The sequence below is a fragment of the Tenrec ecaudatus genome, chromosome 14, assembly GCF_050624435.1.
Source record: "Tenrec ecaudatus isolate mTenEca1 chromosome 14, mTenEca1.hap1, whole genome shotgun sequence".
Classification (NCBI taxonomy): domain Eukaryota; kingdom Metazoa; phylum Chordata; class Mammalia; order Afrosoricida; family Tenrecidae; genus Tenrec; species Tenrec ecaudatus.
This window is the reverse complement of record NC_134543.1, coordinates 40,732,698-40,753,746: the sequence shown is the minus strand read 5'-3', so window position 1 is coordinate 40,753,746 and position 21,049 is coordinate 40,732,698. Positions and strand designations below refer to the sequence as shown.

At 46.8% G+C, this 21,049-nt stretch overlaps 1 protein-coding gene across 4 annotated transcripts in view; it reads left to right on the top strand.

Moving 5' to 3' along the window:
* SYNE2 (spectrin repeat containing nuclear envelope protein 2) overlaps window positions 1–21,049 on the top strand; it is a 284,685-nt gene that overhangs the window by 236,444 nt on the left and 27,192 nt on the right. For all 4 annotated transcript variants that reach the window (XM_075531883.1, XM_075531885.1, XM_075531884.1 and 1 more), the window contains exons 96-98: window positions 4,907–5,065; window positions 7,159–7,317; window positions 8,197–8,363. In XM_075531883.1, the coding sequence (XP_075387998.1) occupies window positions 4,907–5,065; window positions 7,159–7,317; window positions 8,197–8,363 (485 nt within the window). The remainder of the gene's footprint in view (window positions 1–4,906; window positions 5,066–7,158; window positions 7,318–8,196; window positions 8,364–21,049) is intronic.

The following is a 21,049-nucleotide window of genomic DNA, read 5'->3' as shown; positions in this document are numbered from 1 at the left end:
CCTCTCCAGTCACCGCTGCCCATGCTGCTCCGCCAGCCAGAGCTATCATTTATACTTCAATTACACCTTTGAGCTTGAGCTTGTCTGACCACAAGATCCTGTTAGTCAGGGTTCTCGCAGAAAGGGGTTCAGCTGCAACCGGTGACACAAACCAAAGCAAGCTGCGGTTAGTCCCGGTGCATGGTACGGCGGGGGCTTTTCAGGTAGATTTAAGTGCAAACATTTTCCACTTAGCTAGCTCGCTTGAGCGTGGGGTGGGGTGGTGGCTGAGCAGTTCAGTTAAAAGTTATTATGGAGTTAGGTTTGCTCAGACCTAGCAGGTTAATCGTGTGACCCCGGCAGCTGGTGTGAAATTAACCAAACCTAAAAAGTATAACGTAATTGTATGTTGGTTCATGACCTGAATCTTGTCCCCACTGTAACCCGTGGGGGTGTGGCTTCGCACAGTGTCCTGAGATACTCTGGATCAAGGAAGATGTAGAGAGCATTTTTTTTGCTGTGGATAGAAGCTTACTTGAAACTCGTAAAAAGACCAGGATCAAACCTTTATGTTCATGAAGTTAAGAATTGCCCATCTGGTCATTTTTATTACTAAGCTACATTGATTTTCTTTAAATTTAGAAACCTATGTCTTAAAAAGGAAATGAATTTTTAAAGTGGCATAATATTAGTTTAATAAATACTCATATCTAGGGTCTTATTGAATGATCGTGTGTTGCGGATTTAGCAGGACAGTATGATAATAGCTGCAATTTGCTATTATCAGGCAGTGCGGAGGGCTTGGGATGCGATACCTCAGTACCATTATGACACGCACATGTCAGTGTCGGCACCAGCAGCTAGCCTCTGCGTCAGCGTCTGTGCACGCGTCAGCGGAGCTGTATGAGTGTTGCTGGGAAATCGGTTATAAATATTTTTATGTCCTTAAAGCATGAATTGAAATGCACCTCTTGGTAATGAGGGACATTTAAAATAGTTCAGTTTAAGCTCAGCTACAAGTTTTGTGAGTCAGCCTCAGATGGATCACGCAAAAATCCAAACTCACTGCCACCGAGTCCATGCAGACTCACTGGCAAGCCTGTAGGGCAGGGTAGAATTCCTTAGCCCTGTGCGTTTCCTAGACTGTAACTCTATGGGAGCAGAAAGGTCCTCTTTCTCCCAATGCATACATGTCTCTCTATAGAAACTTAAGTACATATATATACACAAATACATATAGATACCTGGATATTCACTGCTGTTGAGTTGATGCCAACTCATAGCGCCCTTATAGAAGATGGTAGAACTGTCCCTGGGAGTTTCCAATAGTGTAACTATTTACAGAATAGAAAACCCTTTCATGCCCTCCCCTCCCCCAACATTAAAACACCAAATGCATGATTCCACCTGGCTGCAGCAATGGGCTCAAGCATGGGGACGGGACCATTGTGAGGAGGACGCAGGACCCGGCAGCGTTCCTTCTGTGGCGCGTGGGTCGCTGTGAGTTGGAACCAGATCTGTCTGTGGCATCTCACAGTAACAGTTATGTGTGAGCATGATGGACTGGTCATAAGTCCCTCAAGATGTCTTATTTAAGGGCAAAGATTGGGCGATTTTAGGTGAGACCATCTTGAAGAAAGAATCAGATGTCTGGTAAAGTTTCAGTCTAGTAACTGGTACCACAGTGGGTTGTGCCTTAGGCTGCCAAGCAAAGGGCCAGCAATTTGGAGACAGGAGAAAGATGAGCTATATTCCCATCAAGAGTTACACTCTTGGAAACCCACAGGGGCAGTTCTACGCTGTCCTGTCGGTTCACTGTGAGTCAGACTTGTCTCTATGGCAATGAGTTTTGTTTTTTCTGTTAATTGGTATTGCCTGGGAATGCAAATGATTTTGTAAGTCGATTGTATATTCAGCTCCTTGCTCTACCCTCTTTTGTTAATTCCCATACACATCCAATATATTCTCTTGGTTCTTTATGTAGACAGTCATCATCTGTGAGTAATAACCTTTTAACTTTTTCTGTTAATTCTTCAACATTTGTTTTCCTTCTTATAGTGATCAATGGCCTTCATAAAACAAGGTTAGAAACACTGATTGCTGGCTTCTCTGGTTTTAAAGAGAATGAGTGTAGCATTTCACTATTAAGAATGATATTTACTGGTGATTAGTAGATGCACTTTATTAGGTTAAAGGAGTTCTTATATCCTTAAATTACAATTTCTTACCTTTTCTGCATCCTTAGGTTTGGGTCTTGGCTTTAGTGTTAAACAAGAGACTACGAAGCTACTCTCTCAGATGAAAAATACAATTCCTTATCCACAATGCAAAACCTTAACCCTTATATGGTCATAATTTTTCCCAACTATCACACTTCCAAGTTTCAAATAGAATCCTTTTCTGCTTCAAAAAACTCAGCATTCTGTTTTTTCAATGGAAAGAATCCGGTAGAAAGGTCAAGAGCGCTGAGCTCATTCATCCCAGGACTAAATTTCATACTGGTTCTAAGTCACCTGCAGCTTTCCAGGATTCTGCTTTTATCATCCCTAATTCAGTTGGGAGCACAGCATAGCCCAGGGACCAATCTCAGCCTCATTCCGTGTAAAATCACATTCCCATTTTAGCCACGTCAGGTATAGAATAATTTGTGTATATATTAATCAATGTTACAAAATTTGTAATCTTTATACTTCTGAAATTTCAACTGAGAGGTGTTAATGATGCTCAGACTGCTTTCTTCATAGTTTCCTGTTCTCTATGACTACTAAGTGTTTCTCATGGAAAATTCAAGCTTATTAATGCCTCCCAGTATCTGACCATCCAGAAGTCACATGTTCTCTATGTAGGTATATTTTTATGATATTTATTTATGTTGTTACTTTTTTTGTTAAAACATGAGCATTTTCTTGTGTTGTTAAACTTTTATGCACACTTCTCAATATACCTGCCATCATTTCTAAAAGTAGATATTTGAATTCATAAAAATGTTGAAAATTGAATCCAAATATTTGAACAGTTTTATTTTTAAAATGATTTTTTTTAATCTATAATATAGTTTTAGGGTTCAGAATAGAGAAGGTGTAGAAAGCAGACACAAACTTTTTCTCCTGGCGTTCCCTCCAGCATGCCTCAGTGTAACATGCCTTCCTCCAAAGATCATCTTGTACAAACCTGTCAATTTATATTTATGCTAAGGTGACCAGATTTTAACATTGGTAAAGCTGGACACTATTGATAAATCTCATATCCTGGCAAAATAGCCACATGGCAGCCGAAAACCATATACCCTAGCTTGCCGTGCATTCTTTCCAAAAATCAGGACTTTTTTTTTAAATGCTGCGGGACGCGGGAAAAATTGTTAAAGATCAGGACGTCTGGTCAGCTAATTATGCACGTTAATGTTGGGGTCTCCTCTTATTGAAGGGTAATATAGAGAAATGGGACTTGTGACATCCCAGGCACAGGATATGCACGAGAGTCCGTCGGGGACTTAGCAGTGACCGCTTATGCCTTCAAACACCTTCACATTTGACACCACATGTTGTATGAACTTTTGAAACTTTGCAAGGTTTTGCAAAGTAGATGATTTACCTTCTTAAAGTAAGAAAGGGGGACTTGCCTAGCTGGCTTATATTTTAGCTTGCGAGACGCCCCTCTGTAATGCAGCTATGAAAAGTGTCCCACTTCAGGTCAGCTCTCGCTGGCTTAGCAGGGTCTATGCAATTAAGAACTAGGTAAGAAAATGTTTTAAGACTTTCCTTCTAATTAAAAAAAGTTTCCTCTTCATCTCCACCCCTAATCTTCCGAATGAATGGCCCGGGCCGTTTTTCACAGTGTAGATTCTCCTTGGAAAACGGTAAAAGTAAAATACTGGCAATGTAGCTTTCACTACTCTCGAGAGCAGTCCAAATGAGCACATTGTTACCTGTGTCCCCTCAGCCTTCTCTCTGATGTAAATGGATGTTCTTTCAGATTTTATTTGGCAGGCATGAACAAGCCTGACCAAACTCACAGCCAATAGGACAGGGTGCGCCGGCCCCTTTTGGTTTTGGAGACTATAACTCTTTATGGGAGTAGAAAGCCTCCTCTTTCTCCAGCTGAGCAACTGGTAGTTTAGAACTGCCAACCTTCCAGGTACGAAGAAGTCCAGTGTGTAACCCAGAATGCCGCCCTGTATGAAGTAGTAGAAATCCTTCAGTACGTATCAGAGTATGAAGAATTTTCAGCACAATCAAAATCTGTGGTGTTTTAACACTGTTTTGGGGGGCAGTTTCCTTGTACCTACCATATTGTCAACGTGATTTTCTTGATTCAGTCATGGAATTTCAAAAGTTGTTTTTGTTGCTTTTCTTTTAACACATACTTTCTTTTAAACCATAGATGTCTATGTATGGCCAGCTGTTCTTCTCTGCTAACCATTCTCGGCCAATTACCTGGGGAGAATTCCTTTTCTCCTCCACAAATAGCTGACCAACATGAGTGCGCTCTCTCCTGTGAACAGAAGCTGTTTTATGTTACGTGCCTGCCACAGGGCAACAATGGTTCTGTTAAACATGCGCCCTCACACTGTAGACAGCATTTCTGTAATGGTTCCTGATTTAAAGTGTGCGTGTGTGTGTGTGTGTGTGTGTGTAAATCTGTTTCTAGACTCCCAAAATACTTTCCCCTGAGTAAAACCAGGCCTGCGTGGCTCAGAGATGGATTTAATTCAGACAAAAATGTGAACTACCTGAGGAAATGAAAACCTAAAGGAAGTGGGCAGGGCAGCCGCTCGGGGTGGGCTGTTTCTCATTACGAAGGCCCCTCCCCCTCTACCGACCTTTCCCCCCCCCCCCCTTTCCTATCAAAGGATTAGCCAACAGGTTTGGAAACAAACAGCAGCTTGAGTGTGAAGGCTTTCTCGCCCTGTCCTCGTGTTTGAATGCAGGAGCTGGAGAAGTCGTTGGCCACCTGGACTCTGAACTTGAAAGAAGTTCGTGGTGCGATGAAGAGCGAGTTGGCCGGGCGCATTCTTTGGGAGGACGTGGTGCTTCTGAAGGAGCAAATCGCGCATCTGCACAGACAATGGGAGGACTTGTGCTGCCGAGTAAGTAGGACCCCCGCGGGCACCGCTGTCGGGAGCTCACCCACAGGCCCCTGGAAGCCAGACAAAGGCGAAAGGGGCCCAATATCCTGGCCAGGGGAGGCCCTTGGAGCCCTTTAGGAGATTCACAGACTTGACTCTGTCTCGCCAGTGAAAAACGCTGGCACTGTGTGTGTGTGTGTGTGTGTGTGTGTGTGTGTGTGTGTGTGTGTGTGTGTGTGTGTGTGTGTGTGTGTGGTGTTTTGCTTGTAGTCACCTGAGGGGGTTGGGAGGGGGCTGTATGAGCAGTTGCCTGAGCCCCCGCTCTGTATGGTGCAGATGGCAAGTACAAACCCTTCTGAGCCAACAAAGGGCAGGAGGAAAAGTTAGGGCAGGGCACAGGGCAATTGACTTGGAAGCTCCGCTTTCCCCAGTACTCGGTATTGGTGTTGAAGTCACCTGTTGGGGAAAACGCTCCAAAAGAAGTGAACAGCTGCACATGTCACCTCGCCGACTGGCTGGAGCACTTTATACATTATGGAGAGGAGCAGGCGGGGGGGGGTGGAATTAAAATGGTCAAAGAGTCATCATGAACCTCTGTTTTAAGAACAGAAAAACAAAGCCCTTAATCTCGTGTGTGTGTGTCTGTCTGTGCACATGCGTGAATTAAGGCGAATTAGTATTTAAAAGTTGAAATTCAGACATGTTTAGATGCATTTTAATAAAGCAAAAACACATTTTCACTTCCTGATTCTGGTCTTTCAGATTCAAGGTGCACCCACATTTTTCAATGTGCTCTTTAACTTTTTAATCCAAATTGAGTGTAAAAGAACATGCTTAGAATCCCAGTGAGACCGACAGGACTTGGGAAGGCAGAGACAGTCTGGAATCCAGATGTTCCCAATTGTTGCTAAGATGTAACCAATCAGAAGGAAGCTTTGCACACTGCCAGGGTTTTTTGGGTTTTGTGGGTTTCTTTTTAGCTGCCCTAAAGAATGGAAACACAGAGCTTTGTTTTGTGCGACTAGTTTGTAAAGCTCTGTTCTTTCCTTTTGGGGGGCTGTGGTAGATATATAAGCAAGTGGTTTTGCCTGTCTCTGAAAATAATGCACGTCCTTGTACCCAGCAGGCAAGGCTCAGGGAGTTTTTCCTTGACACACACCACCCAGCTGTAAATTGGAGTGTTAATCTTTACCAGAGACACTCAGCTAGTCCTTGTAGTCCTAAAATCCTAAGAAGTGGGGATAGTGTCTTTACATTTAGAAAGGCTGATCTGCATTCTTGAAACTTACATAACTAAAAAAAAATCTGACCCTATAAAGAGGAGGGGGTGGTGTCACTGACCGGGCACGTGTACTTCCTGGGGTGTGGGGGACCCTGGGGACAGCCTGCTTGCTGCAGACCAGTATTTGGTCACATCTCCAGGATTTCCTTTTGGAGCCAAGGCACCTTGTGAGAAAACAGCTGAGAAGAGTGGTGTGCATTGTTTGGTTTTGTTTTTGAAGTATAACACGGGGTCCTGTAAAGACTTTCATTTCCTGGTCTATTTTGCATTACAAATGTTTGATGTGTGTTGTGATTTGGACTATCATTGATATATTAACTAAGCCTTCTCTAAGGATAATCTTTAAAAGAGGGAAGGCTTTGGGCCTTAACCGTAATAAATGAGCATGTAGCAAGTAGAGAGCAATGTATGGAAGAGCAGATTGGGGTGATGTTTAATGAGGACTGTTCAAATCTGGCCCTCTTTCTAGTTTTCGGTACAGCAAGATAGTTGCCGCTTAGTTGTCATTGACCTAGGGTGACCTTATAGATATACAGCCGAAGAAAGCATTGCCTGACCCCCGAGAAATGAGTTAGACAAAACAGAACCAGAACTTTCCACCATTACACTTCCATTACACTCTTTACTGCATCCGTTACTTGGCGTTTATCAACAGTGTAAGAGACTTCTGTTGGCATTAATCTCTGGGTCCTTCGGAGGAAAAAAAGCAAGTATGTCTTTAGAGATACTGGAAAGACGAGCAAAGCCTATATTCTTTGATTGGGGGAATGGGAGAGGTAGAAGAGGTGCCTGTCTGGTGGGACTCAGGCTCCAAATGCACTCTCACTCCTAGGTGGCTGTACGCAAACAAGAGATTGAAGATAGACTCAACTCCTGGGCCGTGTTCACCGACAAGAATAAAGATTTGTGTTCATGGCTGGTGCAGATGGAAAACAAAGTTCTGCAGACAGCTGATATTAGTATCGAAGAAATGATCGAAAAGTTACAGAAGGTAAGCCGGAGGGTCTTTTCCAGGTGAGATAAAATTGTGACTGTGCGCCCTCCCCAGCCTTGGCCTTAAAATGCTATCACGTTAGAGATGAATTGCTGATAACATTTTAGAAATCTAACGAGGTTCTCTCACTATGGCTAATAGTGAGCATTCCAGAGAGATAGGGGGCACGGAATTATTGTGGGTGGACATGTTGATATATTTTGAACCCCCCAAAGCCAAACTCATTGCCATCGATTCAATTCCGATTCATGGTGGCCCTCTAGGGCAGCATAGAACTGTAAATCTCTACGGGAGCAGACAGCCTTTCACCTTTCTTGCACATGGTGGCCGGTGGGGTCGAACGACGGCTTTGTGGTTAGCAGCCCCCGCTGTAAAATTCATTACGCCACCAGGGCTCCGTATGTGTGTACTGAGGGAGAGCTGCTTTCTCTTGGTCAGGGTGTCTGCCCAATCAAGTTGTGGTTCTCTAGTTGCCAAAAGAGAGAAGCCAACAACAATAAGACTCATAATTTTGAAGTTGCCACCAGTCCCATGCGTGGGGAGACTTCTCTCTGCAAACACCGAAACCTGAGAAACCTCTGCAAAGCTCTTTCTGACACTGAGCAGCTGAGTTCCGCTCCCTCCTTTGGTCAGTTGTCCTCGTCTTGCAAGTAGGTTAAGGTAGCAGAATCTGCCCTGGGAAGCCCGCCTCACCTCTTACTCACTGGCCCAGGGGCTTCCTTTCGCCTTGCGGCTATCTGCTGAAGAGTCACTCTCGCAGGAGGGTGAGCATGTTGTGACCTTACTGAAACTTTCGTCAGACCACTCTGTTTGTGGCCGGAGATGAAGCAAGCGTTCCGCAGTAATCCACGCTTCATGTGTTGGTGCCTTTGTCAGGATTGCATGGAAGAAATCAACACGTTCACCGAGAGCAAACTCCAGTTAAAGCAAATGGGAGACCAGCTGATCAAGGCGAGCAGCAAGGCGCGAGCAGCAGAGATCGACGACAAGCTCAGCAAAGTCAACGACCGCTGGCAGCACCTTTTTGATGTCATTGGATCGAGGTAAGATGTGTCTGGAAGAGGGAACCCAGGGCTTTGTGTCCGGTGGTCCAGTAGTGTGTGTCCAGTCTCCTCTAACTTCATCTAGCATGGTTGTAAACTTTACTTATAACGACGGAGCGGAAATCCTAACTTCTCCACTGTTAGCAAGTCCAAGCCAAAGCAGATGCGGTAAAAAGTCAGCGCCGACTCACAGTGATCCTGCGTGTGTGAGGAGAATTGTGCTCCGTCGGGTCTTCAAGGTGCTTCAAACCTTTCAGAAGCCGATGGCCAAGACACCCCAGGATGTGTTTGAACCACTAAACCATGCAGGGGCTCCCTACATTGTTGTGCCATCCAGCCTGATTCGTAGCAAGCCTGTATGACAGGACTCAACTGGCCCATGGGGCTTTCTAGGTGAAAAAAAATTGTTAAGTTATTGTGAATTGGGGGAGGAAGGGAAAACGTTGCATTTCAGATCATCAACATTGTATTCCATAGATTAACCGCCCCGCTCAATCCCCCGCCCCTACTCCTTGCCATCTCTTCTACTTATGGACCACCATTTCCACGTCACCGTGTTAACAACCATCTGTCATCTAGTCTGTGGCTCTTGTCTTCCCTGCTCGCTGCCCTCCCTGAATAAGCTCCAAAGTCTTTTTCCTTTGGTATGAAAGTTCTTATTTTGGTTTGCTTGTTCCCTACCCCCGCACCCCCTTGCAACACTGTTCTGGTCTCATACATTATTTGCCCTTCTGTGATTGGTCAACTCCCCTCAGCATCATGTTCTCCAGGTCGGTTCATGCCATGAGGTGCTTCGGGCTTTCCTGGTTGGTTTTCAGTGATGCATCGTATTCCACTGTGTGTGCGTCCCAAAGTTTCCTGATCCTTTCTCCCGCGGATGGGCATCTGGCCTCTCTCCAGTATCTTGTTCTTGTGACCGGCGCTGCGATGCACACAGTGTGCATGTGTCTATTCGTGGTGTGTCTCCTACTTCTTTGAGGTATATACCTAGCAATGGATTGCTGGCCCATATGGGATTTCTGTTCCCTGTTGTTTGAGGTAGCACCCTCTCACTTTCCACAGTGGTTGCACAGGCTGTAGACTTCTGGGGGAGCTTATGCTCCAGTCTTTCTCTGTGGAGCCACTTGGGAGTTCACACTGCCCATCGGGGCGCCTTCCCTACATTATTAGAAGATTATCATTTAATATAGCACACTCAAATATTTTTTTTAATTTAGAGTTTTAAATGATAGATTAGTTTAAGGTGAGAGGAGATGATTTGAAAAGCGATCATTGAGAAGCTAGTATTTATTTGAGGAACTATATTTAGAAATCCTAGATCTGCTTTGGGATTTGCCCACCCCCAGATGGAATCCTGCTGTCCCACTCCTGGAGCCTGGCATACTTGAGGCAAGGAATCTGAGTGTGTGTCAAATGCCAGGTACCTCCTGGGCATCTTTTACCAAAGGTAGAGACTTAGGAAGCCTGAGTGTGTCTGCATATCAAAGCTGTGTTCTTCAATGAAATCTGATCCCATATCCTGAAGCTGCCTAAAGCTTTTCAGCGCGTCTACCTTCTCCTTCTCCAGTGAAGAATCCTAAGCAGAGTAGTTTCCAATTGCACCCTGGAGTACAAAGAACAGCCCAGCCTCTCCACTTTTGGACCACGAAGGCACCTTTGTGTTTCTGTTGGCTAAGAAAGTCTTTTACATAATAGATGTTTGAATGCACATGTAATGTGGCATAAGCAGGAGAGACTGTAAGATAAGTAATGAATTGGGGCGTCATGAAAATAAGGTACTCTTTATAATTTGGTTGTTTTTTTTTACCCCATGGCTTACTGGAACCATAATTGAAACTGATTAAAATAGCAAAGAAAGATGACTTGAATGCTCTGAGAATTAGAGGTATGTGAAGTAAGATGAGTCCTGAACAGTGAGTCCCCAGAGTACAAATGAATTAATATCCACCTTATTAGACAACTTTTAATTATCCTTGGGTACATTTGTCCTCACTTTAAGGCGCTGGGACTGCTCACAACAATTCTTTATCATAATCACCCTCACTTGCTGTATATTATGCTTTTAAATAACTGAAAAGTCAAAGAGGGAGCCTTTCCCTTGTAGTATAGTGGGATAAGCATTGAGCTGCTAACCGAAAAGTCAGCAGTTCAAATCCACCAGCTGCTCTGTGGGAGAAAGATGAGGCTTTTTACTCCTACCTATAAAGAGTTGCAGTCTTGGAAATGCACAGAGGCTCCTACCCTGTCCTATAGTTGTGAGTTAGAATCTATTTGAGGGCAGTGCGTTTCCTCACATTACACCAACCAACATCAAACCCATTGCTGTCAGGCTGATTCCAATTCTTTGCAAGCAAGCCGATAGGACAGAGAACTGCCTCATACGTAGAGCTTTCTGGAAGCACACACCCACACCTTTTTCCGGCAGAGAAGCTGGTGGCTTTGAACTGTTGACCACTGGATTTAGAGTCAAGCGCTTTAACCATTGCACTACCAGGGGTCCTTTCTTGCACTCCAGTGAGGCTACGTCAGAACCACATGCACTTGTCTCAACTTACATTTAAATCCCATTTAAATCCACACTTAGGAACTGATGTCCTTTGTAACCCATGGAGCGGGTGGGGGTGGGATGTTGTCTGCCCATTAATGGGAGTGGCCATCTGAGCCGTTTCACAGCCACCCCACCTGGCTGAGTGGAATGGGGGAGGGTGGAAAAACTGTGTGGAGGCCAGCGTTCCCAGATGGCCCTGAATGGGGGGCTGGTGTTCTTGACAGTGACTGGCGGCAAAGGGACAAACATATGGGGTGAGCAAATGACACATGGCAGAGAGAACCATGCAGAAAGTCACTCAGGAAAGGGCTACGAGCCAGGCTGGCACCGGTGAAGTTCAAAAGACCGACTGGGGCGAAGATCTTAGATGTCAGCGGCTAAACACTTGGTCGCCTGAAGTGGCAACTTCTTTGGGGGTTTTTAGCCATGGAGGGTCCATGTGAGCCAAGCATAAGTCGGGGTGACTTGGCTGGCAGCGCTGACTGAGTTGAATACAACTTCTTACTTCTGTCAATTGGAAGGAACTTTTTTTTCTGGGCAGAAAACCAAGTAAAGGTGAAGGGCACCGATGTTTGAAGGGCAGTCTTCAAGCTACCACTACCTGGAGACTTGAGTCATGGTGTCGTCCTTCCAAGCCTTGGTTTCCAACTCTGTGAAACGTGTCTGGAAATCCCTCGCACACTTCTGCGGCTGGTGGAGGGAGGCAGGCGGGGTGCGGCACCCCTAGTGCCCGCCAACATGTGCTCACCGTGTGCTGGTTACCCTTACTGTCCTCCAAGACAGCGGTCCTCAACCGGGGGTCACGACCCCTTTGGGGGAGGCGAACATCCCTTTCACAGGGGTCGCCCGATTCATCACAGTAGCAAAATGACAGTGATGAAAAAGAAGTAGCCAACAAAAATAATGTTATGGTTGGGGGTCACCACAACATGAGGAACTGTATTCAAGGGTCGCTGCATTAGGAAGGTTGAGAACCGCTGCTCTAAGAAGACCAAGGGGCGTGTTTATTGAAAGGAGAAAGTGGCCCCGCGTTACGTCTTTCCCCCAGTGTGCTTGTCTCTTGGAGGGCAGTTCAGCTGTTTGCTGAAAGACGTGGATGTGCCAGTGCATGAGAATCATGAACTCACTAGCAGGGTGAGTGCTGTCATTGTCTTGATATCTCAGGACCGCTAGGGCACCCACCAGTCATTAGAGAAGGTGTTCCTGGATTGTTCCGGAGCAAGATGTGTCACAAAGACCAAAGGCTTTGCTTTTTGGTGGAAATACACCAGCACACTGTCTACAGATGCAGTTCAGCGACGCTGGCTCCGCTGTGCACTCTGGCTCCATTCTTGCTGTCTCTTCCCAAACTTCGGCTTTTGTTGTCAACTTGATCTCATATAAATAATTCTTTCAAAGAGAACGGTCTAGTCTTAATTATTCATGGTCTGGTTACATTACTTCAGAGTTGAGCGGGGCCGTTTGCTCCTCTCCCTGCCTGCCTGGCTCCCTGTCTGCAGCTGCTTCCTTAATAGAGAACACCTAATAGCCACAGGTGAACTCTCTTGTGGCCCTTTTGGGAAAAGCTTCTGGCAAAATAGGGAATGGAAATAATAGCAAATATATTGGCTGCCAGCAATGTTAACAATTTGCTTTTTGGTGTACAGTGTCCGTCAATCAGCCTTGTAATTCTGAAAGGACAGTTCCCGTGATCCCATTTTACAGAGGAGGAAACCGAGGCCCCTATGGTCATGGCCAGCTCATAGCTCGTCACAGATTTCAACGCAGGCTGCCGCCTCCCCTCCCTGCTACCCCAGACTGTCTAATGTCTTATACTGAAGTGAGTGGGACAGGAGTCGACATAATTGGATGCCCCTGAGTTGATTTTGACTTGTAGTGACCCCGTGTGGCAGAGAAACATGGTCCTATGAAGTTTCCCATTCTGTCGTCATTACCTGAGCAGTCTCCAGGGGTGTCTCCCACGGCTCGAGCTGCTAATCGGTTTGGTTAGCAGCCACGCTCCAGACCTGTGGTGCCCCTTTAAACCGAGGAATCTGGAGGAAGTAACTTCGACTTAAAGTAAAGGTCAGGCTGACTTGGTGGCCAGGAACCTAGGGAGCTCTTACTTGAGGGTACCCGTCCGTTGAGTCTGTGGGTCGAGACACCCAAGTTTGGAACCCCCTCACCAAACAACCTCCCCCAACATCTGCTCCTTGTCTGATCTTTGCACTGACCTCACCCTTGGCTTTGTACGTCAGGGGCAAGGTGGGTGGGCACCAGGAGCAGAGGTTCTGAAATTGAGCTTTGGGCAGGGCCAACAGCAGACTGCAGCAGTGTATGTCACTAATAACACTGGCCCACAGAGTCCTGCACGCCGTGACGTGCCGTCCCTCCTGCTTCACACTATGGACAGGGACACAACTCTTATTTAAATAGGATTCCCAAAGAGCTGCTACACAGGGACCCGACCTCGAGATGTCAAGACCTTAACTTCAAGGCTTAACGTACCTCCAGGGCTTAAAATGGTTTTCAGAAGATTAAGATCGCCTTCAAGTCCAAGATTTCAGTAAATCAATTTTAATTTGCTGGGGGTAGGAATTTTTCTTTTTTGGGGGCGGGGAGCTTGGTCTTGGCAGAAAAGAGGCAAATTTCAAAAGAATCGACAACACATTGAATGAACGCTGAGTTACAAACATTAAATGCCAAGTAACGCCAGGTGGTAGGTGCCATTATGGTTGAGGAGGGAAGGAAAGCAGGCCCAGCACGTGTGTTACATCATTATGACAACCTCCCGGCATGGCCAGTCTGGTCAAGTGCAGCCCAAAGAGGGAGACATAGCTCACCAGGGTCAGTGGCTTCTCTGTGCAGGCGAAAAAGCCAGGTGCATCAAAGAGTAGTCGGCTCCCTCGAGTCCTTGCTTTTCAAAAGAGTGCATCAGAAATTCTAAGAAGTTCAGCTCAAAGTGGAATTCACCGTCTGCACCTGCCTAGTTGTTCTCCAACTTGAACGTGCATCAGACTCACCTGAGACCATGGGGAGCCTGCCCCAGCCTCAGAGCAGCCGGTACTGTCAGCCTGGTAGGACCCTGAGAACATGCATTTCCAACAAGCTCCCAGGTGTTGCCCGTGGTGGGCTGGCGTGGGACAGACTCAGAACAACACAGGGAAGTCGCCCCTGGGAGCTTGGACTGCCCCAGCCCCGCTTCCCGCCACCCTCACAGGGTGGGCAGGATGCTGGTGCCCCTGTGAGAGGGCAGCAGGAAAGCCGCCCCGAGGTATACTCACAGATGCAGGGGTCAGCCCCTCGTTCAGGAGAAAGAGAAGCAGGGGCAATGGCAAAATTTCCTTAATAGGAAGAAAAGGGAATTCTGACCAAAATCACTGGCTTGGCTTGGGTTTTGTTTTCCTCCTGCCTTTAAAATATTCTTTAGCTTCTATACAAGCCTTAAAGCAAGAAAGGATTCATCTCCTGAAATAGCGTCATCAAAGAGAGGGGGAAGCCCTTAACCCATAGGAACTAAACCCACTGCGTCTGTTCCCACTCACAGTGAGCCCTGTGCCGGGCTTCTGAGCCGTCAACCTGAACGGAAGCAGGTAACCTCACCTTTCCCCCATGGAGAGCAGGTGAGTTTGAGCGGCAGAACTTTGGGCTTGCAGCCCGATCCTTCCATGACAGCACTTCAGAAACGAACTCCAACTCACGGGCCATGAAGCGAGTTGATTCCAACCCATGGTGGCCCCAAAGCACAGGGGACAGAGAACTGCCCCTCGGGGTTTCTAGGACTTCAAATCTTCGCGGGAGCACACAGCCTCGTCCCCCAGAGTAGCTGGTGGGTTGGGACTACCACTTTGCAGTTGGCAGGTCAGCGAGTATCTCATGATGCCACCGTGGCTCTATTGGTGGGTTTAATGTTGATTCCCTTCCATGAAGTGGCATTGGCTTCAGAGTCAGTATTAAAATTCCCCCCACTGGTGCATTGAGCTACTGTGGGAGTTTCTTTCTAACCGTTCTCATGGCGCTTGGCAGTTCTAACTTTTGTGCTACCTAAACTCTTAGAAAACATACCACTAATTTAATGAACAGCAAAGTCACTAGAAGAACCAGGGATGTGTGCTTGGGGGAGTGAGGGGGGCGGGGCTGAGGAGGGAGGGTAATGCTGATGTAGAATACAATCCCATTTGATAACAAGAAATATCAATTTACTCATATGCTAAGCTTATTGACAATCAACAAGGTCACCATTGTTGTTCAATTGATTCTAGACTGCGCTTTCCCATGTTTTCTAACACATTGTCGTTGAATAGGGACGCAGGATTCCCTGAACTCAGAAGAGACACAGAGATTGCAAAGGTTGCCTTTTGCACAGCTGCTCAGGTGTGGCCAGCTGTTTGCGGGGAAAGCTAGATTACCCGACAAAAACCATTTCAGCCTGGTGTGCTGAGTGATAGACCAAAAGATGCAGCCCCCAGACCAGCCATCCCCTCAGTGGGATGATGCCAGCTATAACCTCTCTGCGACTCCCCTTGCTTGTGAAAACCCAGTTGTTGAATCTGCTTTGGGTTCCAAGCGCCCCTCTCCATTTTACAGATCAAATGCTGGGGATTATACAGCATAATCCGTGTCACAGACTTGTAGATGGAAGGCTTCTTGAGTTGGCAAATGTTACATAAGGACTTTCACCACGATTTGTAAGGCCTTACGTGTGTCCTGTGGAGCAGATCAGTAGCCACAGACAGACCCTGCCAGGTGTGTCGTGAGTCCTTCCAGACATTGTGCATCGGGGCAGGGCCTCTGCAGAGACGTGGGCATGGTAGAGGTTTTTGTGGTGGGTGGCAAAATACATATAACAAAAATCTTCCCCTGGAAGGTTCTTGGTAGCCATCTCTTGCTGTTGAGATCCATGATGATTTTAATTTTCTCTTTTGACTGATCTTTATTTTCCAAATTTTCACTTTGGTCGGGGAGGGAGAAAAAGAAAAGAGGCTGTGCTTTATTTCTTTAAAAAAAACAAAAAACAAACTCATGTATATTGTTGCCTGCCTCTTTAATTTATTTTGGGGGAGGAGCTATCAGTAACAGAATTGTCTTCCTTAAGCCAGCGTAAGGAAGGGGAGACTTACTCAAATGGGCTGCCATATGGCGCCAAAAATGGAGCCTTTCTTGTGTAGACAAGGTTGTTGTGCCCTGTCTATCAGAAGTGCCAAGTCCATGGTGGGGGGAGGGGGACAACCTCTTAAACCAAGATTAACTTTCACGTTGCACCGACCAACATGAAAAACCCACCTACTTTATAACAGCAACAATTAAAATGTCATTTACATTCAGCTATTACCATGGCGACTGGTGTATGCAGATTGGTTTTCCGCCCCTTCCAGAATGGCAGGGAGATGTATACCTGGCTAAACTGATAAAAGGTTTTCCTTGCACTCGTGTTATCTGTGATTTCTCAAGGTTATTTTAGGAGACCAAACAATGCTCCTAGTCATAGGTTGACTTGCTATGGTCCCAGGTTGACTGGTTCAGTAAGACTGCAAGGAGTTAGCGATTTTAGCACGTGGAGAGCCAGAAGTGAGGTTTGCCTCCTCCCTTCCAGTCTCCTTCCCAAGCTGATCACCCCACTTCTGTAACAGGTGGCTATTGCTCCAGCGCCCTGTGGAGAGGCCTTCTGACAACCCGGAAGGTCCCCCAGGTTGGGAGCAGCCATTGGAACGAATGTGCAGACAGGTGCCCGGCCTTGCGCATCAGGCAGGTCCAGCTTACTGAGTCCCGTGGGCTTTATTGGTGAGAGAGCCCTTAGCACCATGCTAGACGCCTAATTAAGAACTGAGAAACAAAAATAGATGGTGGGCGGAATACGGAGTCAGTGTTCCACAAAGTATTGGTCAACATCCCATCATTTCACAAGGTAGCATATGATGAAGAATCGCTGGGATGAAGGAAGAAGTCCAAGCTGCTCTGAAGACATTTGGGGGGGGGGGGTGAGTCTTCAGGAACTGCCGAATACCAATTGGGATGTTTCAAAAAATGGGTGCAATGCTGGACGCATTCAGTGACCTGTGCCAAGAAGCTTGGCAGCCACCAGGCAAAGAAAGGTCACCCAATAGGGGGTGGATTTAGTAATATCATATGCAAGTAACATTTTGCTGAAGGTGATTACAAAACTTTTGCAGCAGGACATTGGCAGGAAACTACCAGAAATTCAGAAGCAGACATGGGACTAGTGGTACCATTCCTCTTGCTGTAAACAGAAAATAGTAAAACTGATACCTGTGTTTTATTGACCATGCACAGACACTAACTGTTTGGATCATTATAAATTATGGAAAATGTTGTGAAGAAAGGGGATTTCCGAACACTTCGTTGTCCTCTGGGCACTGTGCGGTTTCAGATCAGGAAAGGTTTGCGTCAGCGTTGTATCCTTCATATTTATTCAGTCTGCATGTTGAGCAAGGAGTTGGATAACCTGCTCTCTAGGAAGAAGAATGTGGAGTGGAGGAAAACTCTTTAACAGCTGTGACTACACTGGAGAAAAGATGGACGTCAGGATTTTCATTTTACTCGGATTCACAAGCTCCGCTCACGGAAGCAGCCATCGAGAAATCACACAACGTATTGCATTGGGCGAATCGGCTGCACAAGACGGTGTAGACTGTTGTGGAGCAGAGATGTCACTTTGAAGATTACAGTGCACCTGACCTACCTGACGGCACTTTCAAACACCTTACATACATTCAAAAGCTGGACAGTAAATTTGGGAGACTGAAGAAGAACTGATACCGTTAATTTTGGTGTTGGCCAAAAATATTGAATATACCATTGGACTGCTGAAAGAACAAACAACTTTGCCCTGGAAGAAGTACAGGCAGAATGTTCCTGAGAATGGAGGACAGAGAGACTTCATTCATATCACGTACTTTGCACGTGATACCAGGAGGGGCCACCCTCTGGAGAAGGGTGTTGGGTTTTGTGAAGTGGGTAGGGGGGCAGTGGAAAAGAGGAAGACTCTCGATGAAGTAGATTGTCAGGGGGGCTGCAAAGCCAGGAGGCTAGCTCAGCACTGCCGATGAAATATTGGGCTGGAGTAGCCCATGAGAAATGATTGAGGTTGCCAAGTTTCAAACTAAGGCTGGACATGAACCTGAAACGGGCTGTGCACAAACAGGGCAGTATTCTTATCAGCAGAACCACTGTGGTTCCCAAAGAAAAACGACGTCTCTGACCATCCCCCCGATCACCCACCCGACGTATGGCAGAGCGTAGAAGAACATTTCTTTCTCTGCAAAGTCTTAAACTTCACTGGTAGTCGATCATTGTTCCGCAACCAGCAGAGGTATGGACTGAATGAGTGTCCCTCCCAAGTCAGGATACACAGGGCAAACATTGCAGAACAGAAGGCTCACCGAGGACTTTTTCCCCTTTAGGAAGACAGGCGAAGGGACACTGCCTGGGAGTAGGAATCCACTCGAGATGGCAGTGAGGTTGTGATTGGATGGGGCATCCGATTTCATGGTTTCTTTCAAAATTGGAGTGGAGAAATGTACCTTGAGGACAGAAATCCTCTTTTGATTGCCCTACATCTGCGTTTCTCTCCTCCTGGGTTATAGCACTTCATAAATAACCCATAGCCAAGCCTGCACTGCAGCTCCCCACCCCCACCCCCACCCCCAGCAGCTCTGCCATCCTGGAGCATCAACAAAGACCGTGTGTGTAAGGAAATCGCTTGAGATATTTGTTTGTTGAAAGGGAGAAAACAGATTAAAAATTCCAGTTTGCAGAGAAGCAGGTCTCTTCTCTTCCTGGCGGCATTGCTTTGTGCTTGTGAGGGAGCCAGTGGCCTGGGAGCTTGGGGAGGGAGGCCCGGAGCCGAGTCTGCCTCTGTGGAAGCTGCTGGACCAGTGAATGAAGAGGGCACGCCGGGGAGGGGGCTGGGAGGGCTCGCCTCGTCCCCGGAGGTGGATGTGCAGCCGAGAACTTGGAGCTTGTGCTTAAACATAAGGAATGGTTTTTCCCCATCCACAGTAAGTGCCATTTCCGTCGTCATCGGCTCAGCCTGTGGCCGAGGCAGCGACAGCTGTGTGTGTGTCTAGGGGAGGGAGGGGGAGGGTGGTTCCAATAGAGATTACTGAGGACATGGTGGCCGTGGAGAGAGTGCGCGTGTTTTCGGCGATCGGGGGATGGGTGCTCTCCCAATGTCAGCATACGTGTGGTGTCTGCAGTCTGCCTTGACAAGCAGGCAGGGGGGGGGGGGGAGGCGATGATGCCGAGTGGAAATGGAAGTCTTCCTCGGTGACATCGGGGCTTCAAAGAGGCAATTAGCTCGAAAGCATTGTATGCCTGTGCCCCCCCCCCAATCTCTGACTGTGTGAAGCTGTTTAATCCTTGGGAAGAGATGCACCGGTGCAGAATCTGTGCAGTGTTGTCAGCAACTGGCAGCTGCCCACATAATTGAGTAGCTGCTTGTTTGAAGCACACGTTCAGCTACTTTGACCCTCTCGGCGTTCTTGATTGATGTTGCTGTTGTTTTTAAGCTGTGCTGGCCACCGTGGCATAAAGCATTTGTGTTGGTGGTAATACTTGCCCATTGGGGCGTCTTGCTGTTTAATTATAGATTCTTTACCACAGAGGGCATAGGACGGAAAGGTAAACCTTGTACATGAATTTGACCTTGAAAGCCTCCATCACATGTCAGAAGATAGGCGAGCTATAGAGTGATGCTGACACTGGCAGGCGTTTACTTGCTTGTCATGAAGGGAGAGCAGAGTTCCTGAGTGTGGTCACTAGGTAAAGATAAAGGGAAAACCTGATTTACCTTGTTGCTGCTTTATACTTCTACCCACAAACGCCACCAAAGAGCCTTTTTGATGCGTGGCTCCTCATCGGTATAGTTCTTATGTTGTTTGGTTTCATACAAAGAGGTTTTCATGTTTATCCAGGCTTTCTGTTACTTTTGTAACTGATCTGGTCACCCCAGCCACCCCACTCCCAGAAAAAAAAAGAAGTCAACACAAGGGAAAACGCCCCCTTTGCACCTGAAATTTTTGTGTTTCCAATTCTCCCAACTAGACTTCTGCTTGGCAGACTGTGCACGTTTTGTTTTGTTTCTCCCCTGGAGAAATAACATGTGGTGAAATATGTATGTGAGAAATATTAGGGCAACTGGGCCCAAACGGTAATTACTTGAGTATAGAGATTGTGTGCCCTGTAAACATGGCTCAGGTAATCAATGTCACACAGTACTGAGGGGGGTTCCCTGTGCCAACAGTCTGGCTTCTGAATAGGTTTCCTTGTTCCTAACTCAAGATTTAAATTCCTCCAAGAGCAGTATTAATGAGGCTGTATGTGAAGGCCAGTTGCCTCCATTGGCAGGTGATGCACGCTCCTGACCTGGGAAAGGTGGTCATCAGATTACACGCCGTGTGCAAAAAAGAATGCTACATGCTCAGCGTATGATCTGCAGGTCCCTAGGAGCCGTTCTAGCATGATTATCTGAGAGCCTACATTCGTTTTATCCCGAACTTTGGGGATCGTGCCCTCAGTCAGGGTTTGAATGTCCCAAAAAGACAAACCACGCCCTCTTGCCCTAGAGCCCATCCCAACTTGCAGCGACCCTGATGGACGGAGTAGAACTGCCCCCTGAAGTCCTTATGGAAGCAGACCTCTCACATCTTTTCCCAGTGGAGCAACTGGCAGGCTCGAACCTCTGATCAGTGGGCAACCCACGCTGCCACCAAGTGGGATGAGTATTTGTAACTTCTTGGCAACCGTCTTCCTCTCCCTTTCTTCCGCTGTGATTGGCCTTAAGGAATCCTCGTGATGCAGTGGTTAAGAGCTCAGATGATGACCCAAAGGTGAGTGGTTGGAACCCACAACCGTTACCCTGGAGAAGGACATGGCAGTCTGTTTCCATACAGGCTGCAGCCATGGAGACCCAACTACTCCGTGTCCGTGTGATTGGTTTGGGTGTGCCAGGGGCTGGCTGGCTTGTTTGGGGTCGTGACACACTTCTCCTTGTCTTGTCAACATACCTGTAGGTGCTCTCTGTTACTCTTTCCATCTAGAATCTTAAAATAACTGTTTCTTTAAAATTAAGCTTTTTGCTGCTATGATTTCTAGGCATTCATAAGCAACTGTCATGTCTCCCTCGATCCCCACAGCGAGA